General features: G+C 41.0%; 2 protein-coding genes across 2 annotated transcripts; both read left to right on the top strand.

The window, feature by feature from the left end:
* The first annotated feature begins 410 nt into the window (after positions 1-410).
* Positions 411-2,674, top strand: rnf183 (ring finger protein 183). The gene is made up of 2 exons (XM_078252293.1): positions 411-601; positions 1,334-2,674. Exon 2 carries the CDS (start codon positions 1,397-1,399, stop codon positions 2,309-2,311), a length of 915 nt encoding a protein of 304 aa, XP_078108419.1. The 5' UTR covers positions 411-601; positions 1,334-1,396; the 3' UTR covers positions 2,312-2,674.
* A 4,579-nt stretch (positions 2,675-7,253) lies between these two features.
* Positions 7,254-10,486, top strand: mgat1a (alpha-1,3-mannosyl-glycoprotein 2-beta-N-acetylglucosaminyltransferase a). Its single transcript, XM_078252291.1, has 3 exons — positions 7,254-7,476; positions 8,005-8,919; positions 9,154-10,486. The coding sequence occupies exons 2-3, from the start codon at positions 8,296-8,298 to the stop codon at positions 9,850-9,852; spliced, it is 1,323 nt and encodes a 440-aa protein (XP_078108417.1). The 5' UTR covers positions 7,254-7,476; positions 8,005-8,295; the 3' UTR covers positions 9,853-10,486.
* Positions 10,487-11,180: the final 694 nt, after the last annotated feature.

Raw genomic sequence — 11,180 nt, 5'->3', positions numbered from 1 at the left:
TTTCTCAACGGTCACTGCAGTTGTTTTCTAGATGCATATCACACATAAAGCCCATAGGGAAAAATAAATATGCATGTGTCTCTGTTACATATCTGATATTGAATGCTTGGTTAAACTAATGGCTGAGAAATATTAGTTTGAATCTTAAGTTTAATTGACTAATAAGAAAATGCAGCTGTAATCACATGCAGGGCAGCCTTAAAGGAACACTGGAATATCAGGAGTATATGGGTTCTGATGTGTGGTTATCTAGGCTGTGACCTGCTTATGCACATGCAACACACTGAAACAATAAAAAAAAAAAAACACTGGCTCACTACTGCTGGTCCAACTGGTCTGACGAGAAAAGAAAAAGGAGGAGGCAGCAGCGAAGAGGAGGGTTCACAGGAGGAAATGATGTGGTACAGATTAGATTCTTGGTTAGAAAACAAGAAATGACAGGAAAGCTACACACAGAAGAGGAGAACAGGGATTGCAGAGAGACCAGAGTTAAATTGTTATGTTTGGTGACGCTTATTTTTACTATACTGACACAAAACGATTATTTCACTTGTGAGATAATCTCTGACAACGTTACCCGACATTCAATCTACCGCAGCAGGTCAGTGCGTCTGTGTGCATACAAATAATGTCAAGTTATTTAATTTCTTGTTCTTTGTCATAGGAGCGTTTTTCTCTGCTGCTCTTAACCGGCAATCTTAATTAGTTTAAAAGCTTCTAAATCCTTAATGAACAGAAAATTGTACACTTGTCAGTAAACCTAAACTTGTTGCAAATGTGAAAATGCTTTTCTACAATTTGAAGGACATCAGCTGCTAAAATGTCAATTGTGTGCCTCCTTCAGGGTAAAAGCTCTGAGTTAATGACTGACTTTGTAAGATGAACAGGCATGAGGGAATGTTTGCTATGACATTTCAAAACAATAAAGCCACGTCACAGACCAGTCTCACCATTTGTTTAGTTTTATTTTACAGATTTCAACCCACTAAGGCCGCAGGATCATAAAGATCCCCATTTACTTAAATCTATTTAAAACACTTCCAAAGTTGCAGTTCTCATGTTTGCTGATGGTTTCTGTGCAGGAAAGCCTTTTAAACAAATACAACAACTCATCATCAGGGCAAAAGCCCCACATGTATGTTGAATAAATGAAAGAGAAAAAAAAATCAACAGGTAGCATTTCAATGCAATAGAGATTGATTGCAAAATATTAGACATTAATGCTTCATCATCATGAAACAGCAATGGTGACTGTTTAGGTAAATGCAGTCTGTTTCCTGTTCTGCCGATTTCTGTGAGCCAGTAAACTTATCTCAGCTTTAATCTTCCACAGCTCCAGTTGGGAAACAGAATTAGATTCCAGCCGGCACTCTACCTCTAACATCATCCCTCCAACATGAGCGATGACGAGGAGAGACACAGCCATGGAGCCAGGCAGGCCCCCAACGTCAAACCCAAACTCACCCAGACAGAGAGGAACAGCAAGGAGGACACGTGGAAGAAGGTTAGGCCTGCTAAAGTGAGGAGATCGAGGAGTACCGACTCGGAGAGGGGGGAAAGAGGCAGGAGGAGAGAACGTGACAGCAGGCACCAGGGAGAGGGGAGGCAGCGGGGGAGGAGTGAGGAGGCCTGGAGGAAGGTGAAACCCCCTGAAGATGATGTGCAGGACACTGAGTGCGCTGTGTGTTTCTGCACATACGATAACATCTTCAAGACCCCAAAGCTGCTGGTGTGCGGGCACACCTTCTGCCTGGAGTGCCTTGCTCGCATCAACGTGACCTCTCCTGAGATCAAGACCCTGTGCTGCCCCGTATGCCGTGAGCTGACCGAGCTCCCCCACGGCCAGGACCTGCCTCGCCTGGGCAACAATGAGAACATCATAAGCAAACTCCCACCAGACATGCAGAGGGCACTGTCCATCCGCTTCAAGCGTGGCAAGGGCAAACTGCTCCTGAAGAACCCTCCTCCCAGAAGCCTGATCAAGTCTAACATCCTCAGCCTGCCTAAAAAGAGCCACGATGGCCAGGTGACAGCAGGTGGTGACCTCCACTTGAATGTCATGGAGCAGGGAATAGCCCCGACCACTGTGGTGAATGTAGGCAGGCCCCCAAACAGGGTCAGAGGTCGCATGCGCAGGTTGTTCCGCTCGGACCGGTGCTACTACGCCGTGGTGGCATCGATCATCACCATCACTGTGGCACTCATGCTGGTGGGGATTCTGGCCTTTGTGATCATACCGAATGTGATTGGACCAAGGCCTGCAGGGTCACATGGTACCGCAAATACAGGCAGACCAGAAACTACACCCTAAAGGGGTCACGGGACAGGCTGTGGAGATGAGACTTAAGGGGAGAAAGAGAATATGACTTCTTCTGATTCTCAGTGATCATTTTGCTTGCTTTTGTTCTATTGGTGAAGGAAAACTTAATCACTGGAACACATTCAGGCCAGTTCAGTGAAGTGAAGGAATGAAGGAAAACAAGGGCACCGACATTTTTTTTTAAACGAAGGACACACCGACTCAACTCAACTTGACAACATGGAGAACAGGGCAAACCTGCACGTTTTTTGTATGTTTGTAATTACTGTGAAAGCCAAATATAGCCTACTATATATATATTTTTTAAACTGATAAGCTGTAAATGTTGAATTGCACTAAACATTGTAATGTAAAGACTTGAGTATTGTTTAATTGCATCAGGCTGATTTCCATAACCAGTTTAAGGTTTCTAGCTCCTACAACTTTTGTTCATAGAACAACTCATAAATAGCCATGGATGATTTATTTATAGGCTATATACGATAAGTATTTTCTTTTTCCACTTAGAAGAAGGGATTTTATTCCTCACCTTATTTTTGAGACTTAAAGCTCAAAACATATGGTAACAACTTTATTCCTATACACATTTTTTTGTTCTTCTTCTCTGTGTGTACATAGTGGGGATTTTCTGTCCATTTTCGTGACACTTCCCACGTCCCAAGTAAAAACAGATTATTTACATGTCTTCTTCAGACACTCTGGTGGTGTAAACAGACTAGTTAACAGTGTGGTTTGAATTCTTAATGTATTCTCAGCTGCTCCTCTCGGTTGCTTAGGCTGACAAACCTGTTTGAAGGCATGAGTGTCTATCTTCATGTCATTGTTTCTGATTTACTCAGTGATGTCAGCTGTTTACAGTTTTGACATTGAGATGAGTTTTGTACGTAATATGCCATCCAACTCTTTGGTGTGGGCCGTGACACACAAATCAGTCAACAACAAACTGCAGGAATGACAAGCAAAAATTAGTTCAGTCAAATGTTTTTTTCCTGCAGTCCTTTAGCTTATTGGCTACACCTGGGTGACACTTTTAAACTTAAAAGCAAGTTATAAATAGCAGGATAAAGGTTGCATTGTGATGTATGGTAAAGTAATGTGCTTATATATTCCAATAATTGGTAAACAGTCTGTAAAACCGACAAAGACTATACACATATTACACTTGCATGCCTGCCCCAAAGAAAGTGGGGGAATGTAAGTATAGTAGGCCACAATATTCAGGTACTTGCACTTTACTTGAGTGTTTCCATTTTACGCCACTTTACTTGTACTTTTTCCCACAACGTTTATCTGACAGTTGCTTTGGAAATTAAGACTTGACATAAAAAGCATATGATCAGCAACAATTTAGATCCTTTACTTAAGTAAACGTACCAATACCACAATATAGTGTGTGTTGCATTAGTATTGTATCTAATAACAATTATTTAAATTAAGCCATCTGAGTTGGAACTGCTAACAACTCGTGGACATCTGAATCATGGTGAGCCAAAGGCCCCAACCAGACACTGCTTTGTGTTGAAACCACTGGTTTAATTGTAATAATTCTCATAATACAGTATTTCCCTCACATTTCCCTCTGAAATGCAGTATAAAATACTGTGGTAGGCCTACAAGTAAAAGTCCTGGATTCAATTCAATTTCAATTCAATTTTATTTATAGTATCAATTCATAACAAGAGTTATCTCAAGACACTTTAAAGATAGAGTAGGTCTAGACCACACTCTATAATTTACAAAGACCCAATAATTCCAATAATTCCCCAGGTTCAGGTGCATCATATTTTATAAGCTGGAATGTTCCTACACTTACTCGAGTACACCTACTTTGTTTTGAGGTAGCCTACTTGTTGTACTTGACTTGGGTATTCCCCCAAAAACCACACCCACCTGAGCCCCCCTCCCGGACTATCGAGGCAAATATGGTCGGGTGCACCAGAGCAGAAGACCCCCCTCCTCTAATCCACTCCTTACGCAAATAAACCTTCATACGTTATGTGACTGCTTGGATAGAGGTTAAACATTAGGAATCTAAAAAGATAAAGTCCTGACAAGAAACTGCTTGTTGTGGATATTATCGACCACCATGGCTTCCACACCCTCCACCTCTGCCCTGTCTGCTGTTCTCCGGTGTCGGGGAAATATCTGGACCAGGAATCCGCCGACGAAGCGGCCTGCCACCTCGGCGTACAGCCTCGGTCTGACCTGCGGCTCGCCAGCTGAGCGCACCCGGTCAAACCAGGCGTCAGCGTGGGAGCCTTCTCTCCAAGGAGACCGTGTACTGGTGGGAAGAGTATATAAATTACCCTGGGTGGTTGGCAAAATGTGGAGAGAAAAAGATTCCAATGAAATGAATACATTGTCTCACCCAAAACTTTCGCAATCCGCAGGGGACGCGCACTCATCTGGTGTCCAAAACGCGCTGGTGCGTCAGCAGGCAAGCAGACTGACTTCTAACCTGCCTGGATTAGACAAGTGCTCTCAAATAATTCGAAAGATGAATTGCAAAACATATTATGCTACACACATCTGTAAAATACTATTTGGTCAGGAAATGAGTGAATTCCCAGTTTTGAACGTGCTCATAACGTCTCCATGTGTGATGGAGAATGCAAGACAAATACCGTCTTTCGTGTTAACTGGCTGGTCAACCCTGAAGAGTAGCTGCGTGTCTTTGACTGCTCTGGTGTCAGAATTTATGTTTTTGAAGCTGGTGGTGTTGTGGAGGTCCAGCAGCAGCCCTGATGATGCGCTACAGCATCAAAACATAAAAAGCAATGCCCTGCAGGTGAGCGCGGAGACTTTATGTAATACTTTTTAAATAAGAACAAATCATTAATGCTACTGTATTAGTTACTATATCATTGTATACGTCCTCTTTCAGGCCAATGGACAAATCCACAGTCCCCCTGGCATCACCTCCTCCAAGGACAACTCCGGCTCTGGACAAATGATCCCAGAGGACAGACCTGACTGAGAGTCCAAGGCCTCAGCACCAAAAATACACACTGTGATCTAACCTTATTTATTGACTTTTACTTGGCTTTCAAAATGCACAAAGCACATTTGGACTTTAACCCAGTGATATAACAACTGGTTGTTTTTAGAGCAGTTTGTTTTTTTGCTTTAAGGAAAAGTAAGACATTCTGTGACAAGAAATACCTGAGAAACATCAGTCACATGCATTGTTTAGTACATTAGGCCTCCTAGTGGAGAGGTAAAATAATGGCAGTGCATTTTATTTTTGAGGTTACCCTGTAGCTAAACAAAAACTTATTTTGCAAACATGGAATGGAGTAAAACTAAAAGTAGGCCTTTTACTCTTAGAAAATGGAAATATTCAAATCAAGTTTAAGTACAAACTAAATGTGGAGGAATAATTGAAAGATTTGTACTTATTCTTTCCTCTTGTGTTTTGAAGATGTTTGCTTGATTTTTCACTCTGAAATATATTTTGGATAAAAAATATAGATCCCTACAAATGTCAAAGAGCACCTGCATAAATGTAGCCATCTTTTATACTTTCCAGCTGTTTTAACAATGTCCTGTAAAGTATGAAAGTCCTGTCAGAAGAAGTATATCAGATCTTTTACTTTAGTAAAAATAGCAGTATAGCAATGCCTTTTATTTCCACACAGCGTTATTACTACTTTTACTTAAAATATCTGAGTGCTTCTTCCACCACTACATATGATGCTATACCATGGTCAGTCATTAGCTTAGCTTAGCATAAAGACTGGAAACAAGGGCAAACAGCTATAGCTCATCTGGCTCTGTCCGAAGATCCACCTACCAGCACCTCTAAAGCTCATTAATTAACACGTTTTATTTAATTTCTTTACATAATAGGTTATGTGGGCTACAAAAACTGATGGCAAAAATTACAATTCCCCATTTAAGGCCCAACTAGTTGGGACAAGTAACTCTGCTGGTTGCCTGGCAAGTGCCACTAGCCAAGAAATAGTTTGGCACGTAAACCTATAATAATATGTTAATGAGTGAGTTTACAGTGCTGGTAGGCATGATTTCTCACATTTGGACAGAGCAAATAGTTTTCCCCCCAAAATAGTATTTTTCCTTTATAGGCCACTTGGTTACAGTCCCCCACTGCTGCTGAAATAACCTGGTGAAAGAAGTAGATCGAGTCAGAAATTTTACTCAAATTGAAGTAGCAATACCACAGTTTAAAAATACTCTTTTACAAGTAAAAGGCATGCATATTGACACCAATCAATTACTGGATTATAATTATGCATTCTGTGTCCATCACTTTATTGGTGGGGCTAATTACTTTTATACATGTAGGGTGGCTTAATAATAATAATAATAATATATCATAATTCATTAGCCTAGTTAATTCTGTATTCATTATCTGAATCTGCAAAGTAGTAACTGATATTAAATAGGCCTAAGTGTAATGGAGGATAAAGTACAATATTTCCCCGAAATGTAGTAGAGTAGAAGTATAAAGTATCATAAAATGGATATACTCAAATTAAGTAGGCTACAAGTAGTAACCTACCTGAAAATTGTACATAAGTAGGTCTGCAGTACATGAGTAAATGTAGGCCTATATCAGTTAGGTTACTTTACACCGCTGGAAACACCCTACAGATAAAAAAGAAGTAGGAAGAAAAAACGCTGTTATATGCTGTTTGGGAGATTGTCATCAGTGTAGATAATGAAAACCACATTTCTCCACTAAACCAAACACTTTGCCAATGACTTCTCTGCAGCTCAAGCAGAAAATGTATGTTGTTACATAAGATAGGATCTCTTCATTAACATATTTCGACGCCACAGTGTGTGAAAGCAGACAATAAATGTTTACAAGGACATCAAAGGCTGCTGTTTCTTAATTAGCTCCACTGAGAGCCGCTCGGACGTCAAAGTGTTGCGTAATTTCTCAAGGTGACAGTTAGGGCGGGACTTCCCGTGACTGCTCGCTACCCAGGAAGTCGTCGTGTTACTTTTCCTCCTCTTCCAGTCTTGTGAGAAACAAGGTAAACTAAAGGGGTGTTAAGTTGCTTTTATAGCGGGGAAACTAACAAGAGAACAGTTTCACATCGGCTCCAAACCGTCCTCTCGGCTCCTGTTGTTTAACTTTGCTGCTTGTCATCGAAGAAATGGCCACAAAAAACAGACACGCTCAAAAGGTAAGGGCTAATTTCAACACGCTCCTCCTCAAGCTACAGTGTTTACAGTGTGTCTGGTATAACCTGTCTGCTGAGCACTATGGAAGACAGCGAGGTAGAAAGTCTGTGTTTATGGTTTGTGTTTCTTGTCTAAATGGCTTATATTTAGCGAGGCAGCCACAGGTGATAAAATACAATCGATCAGAGATAGGGTGAATCATCACTCCAGTTCACATGAAGCAACTTCCTTCGAAATAGACATTAGCATAAGCTGATTCCTTGGTTGCATTTTTTAAACAATGTTGTTACACACCAGTTGCTTCCATTTTGTTGTCAGTTTTATTGCAAACTTTATTTTCTGAAAGTACATTGTGTTCCCTTCTATTGGAAATGTATGTCCTTAACTGTTGCAGTACTTTGCTCTATTATTATATTGTTGTTTGTTCCATTTTCTATGTGTATTGTATGCACCAAACACTGCAAATTCCATGCAAGTGTAAACGTACTTTGGCAATTAATCCTATTCTGATTCTGTTCTTATTATTTCAGATTAAAGAGGATATTGAAAGTTGAGGATCTGTCAGAATCACAACTTTACTCCAAAATGAGTCCTGTCCTTCATCATATTCCGTCGATCTTGACACTGTATTGTGTCCCTATAACTTTAGTAACTTCCCAGTGAGCCAACAAAGTGTGACTCCAGATCTCTGATTATGTGCTTGTGATGATACACAGGGTGCCTTTTCCATATCCCATACCTATCGTCTGTAACAAGGACACATCTTTCAATTCAGACCCTGTCCTCCTGAACCCACTGTCCTCCCTTTTAGTTTCTGGGCCATGTTTCGCAAGCGAGGCTCTCTCATTCTTTGTGGTACGTTCCTGTTTATCACCTGGAATGCCATACTGGTGCTTCTGCTGTGGGGCAGGCCATCACCCAGCCAGCCGGGCGGAGAGCACGGAGAAGTGGCTGAAAGGCCCACTAATGATATGATGGGAGATGTGCTCCGAATGGCAGACACGTTTGAGGCAGAGCTTGAAATGCAGAAAGAAATCCTGATGCAGATCAAGAATCAGCAGTCACTGTGGGAGCCGTCAAACGGAAACGGACCGAAGGTTGTCGTCCCACGTCAGCCTGTCATTCCCGTGCTGGTAATCGCCTGTAACAGGGTCACCGTGAGGCGCTGCTTGGACAAACTCCTGGAGCTCCGTCCTTCAGCAGAGCTTTTCCCAATCATAGTGAGTCAGGACTGTGGAAACGCCGAAACTGCTGAGGTGATCCGTTCTTATGGAAATCAAGTAGTGCATCTGAAACAGCCGGACTTGTCAGATATCGCTGTGCGACCAGAACATAAGAAGTTTCAGGGTTACTACAAAATCTCCAGGCATTACCGCTGGGCTCTTAACCAAGTGTTCAAGATCCTTTCTCATTCCTCCGTTGTGATTGTAGAGGATGACCTTGAGGTAAACATCATCAATAAGTGGCATGAAATTGGTCCATTTCATGCTTTTTTAAGTCTTTAATGAGATTCAAAAGCCCATGGTTACATTTAAATGTTCATTGTTTTATATATCAATATAAAACAATGCGTATGATGGATATTTTCACAGCTGTTATTTTATCCTTAAAACGGTTGATTTCACTTGATGACAGGTGTTATGTTAAACTAAAATTACATTATTCATCTCCTACCCTAGGTGGCGCCAGACTTCTTTGAGTACTTTCAAGCGTTGCTGCCACTCCTGAAATCCGACCCCAGTCTGTGGTGCGTGTCGGCCTGGAATGACAATGGCAGGGATGGCTACGTGGATCCAGGAAAGGCTAACCTGCTCTACAGAACAGACTTCTTTCCAGGTCTGGGGTGGATGCTCCTTAGGGAGGTGTGGGAGGAGCTGGAGCCCAAGTGGCCCGCTTCATTCTGGGATGACTGGATGCGTCAACCAGAGCAGCGCCGCAACCGTGCCTGTATACGTCCAGAGATCTCACGAAGTTTAACTTTTGGCCGGAAAGGAGTGAGTCTGGGTCAGTTTTATGACAAGTACCTGCGATACATTAAACTGAATACCGAATTTGTGCCTTTCACCAAGTTAGACCTGAGTTACTTAAAGGAGGAGACGTACAGAGAACATTTTGAGAAGGAAGTTTACAGTGCTCCCATGGTTACATATGAAGATGTTAAGCAGGGGCAGCTAAAAGGAACTGGGCCCTTCCGCCTTCAATACTCAAGTAAGGACAGTTTCAAAGTGCTGGCCAAAAACCTGGGAGTGATGGATGACTTGAAGTCTGGAGTCCCAAGGACAGGATACAGAGGAGTTGTCAGTTTCATCTCAAGAGGAAAGAGAATCTACTTGGCCCCTCCTCCAGGATGGACCCAGTATGATCCCACCTGGAGCTGATCATCCAGAAGAAAGTGTATGTGCATAAGCCTTTTTGTAATCTCTGAAGGTCAGTTGGGGAAAACATTCCAGACCAAAGACTGATGTCCTTAAAGTTTCTCTTTGAGTGAATGATATACAGTATAAGTCTTAAATAATGCTGAATGGATTGCCTCTCTTTCTGGTGTGCCAATGCTACTCAGGTCTTTTTCATTATTCCAAATCAATCTTATAGTGTAGGATACAGCCTGGACAGTTTGTTAGACAAGACTGCTGTAATTCACCAGATATCTATTTTTATATTCTGCTAATTGTGCACATGACATCCATTAATGTATTCAATGCAATTACCTAATTTGCCACTTTTGTTTAAATTATTTGCAATTAATGGTAGTCTATGTGAACTGTTAATGTCTGATACGAATATGAAAATTATAATCTGTGGTATGGTTGCTTATGGTGGTGGTGACTGGTCATAACTGCAGTATAATCTGTCATTTGATTATCATTGTCTTCTACAGAAAATCTGTTCTTCCAGCTTACATTTTAATGTCAAATAATGTTGAATGATTCTCCAATGTAGTACACCTTGCAGGTTTGTAACCTAGCTGAGTTTGTATATTTTTGGCATTAAAAAAAACAATTTGCTTTTTGATTAGTTGCTTAATTCAGTTAGCTTTTACAGAAAGAATGCCATTCTCTCAGTTTATATTAAGACAAGATAAAACTTGATTTATCACGAAGGAAATTGTTGTGCAGCAATTGCAGTACAAAGGGGGAAAGAGTGCAACTATATAGAGTGCAAATAAACAAAATATAAACCGTAAAGATGATCAGAAAGGTGCAAAAACCAAATGTACGCAGTGCCAGCAATGTAAACAGGTGGACACTGTAAGTGTCATAAATATTACTGGTTAATAGTAAGGTACAAATTTTAAATATACATATGCTAAAACGTAAACAGCTGACCGTGAAGATCATGAACTTACAGGTTGCTGGTATGGTGCAATCTTATATAAATTGTATGAATATGTCAATAATTATTTTAATAGCTTAGTCTTATGCACCATAAAAAATTTATGAAAAGGCTTATTGCCGCCCTACACGTTATTGTAGGCCCAGTTGAATAAGCAACTCAATTCTATACGTTCTAGGGGGTCCGTGCTTCGTATTCCTTGGCCTAAAACACGTTGAAGCCCCCTGAGCTAATGCATTAGTATTACAGAATAAATAATATCCACTTAGGAAGTTACTTCAAAGTCAATCTGTGCAGCCAAACATTATTCAAACCCACAGAACATTATTTTAAATTCTAGTACAACCATAATACAGTCGTTGGTTATCCATGA

This window comes from Sander vitreus, chromosome 6 (assembly GCF_031162955.1).
Source record: "Sander vitreus isolate 19-12246 chromosome 6, sanVit1, whole genome shotgun sequence".
Classification (NCBI taxonomy): domain Eukaryota; kingdom Metazoa; phylum Chordata; class Actinopteri; order Perciformes; family Percidae; genus Sander; species Sander vitreus.
Note: the sequence above shows the minus strand (reverse complement) of the source record. Positions and strands in the feature narration are given on the sequence as shown.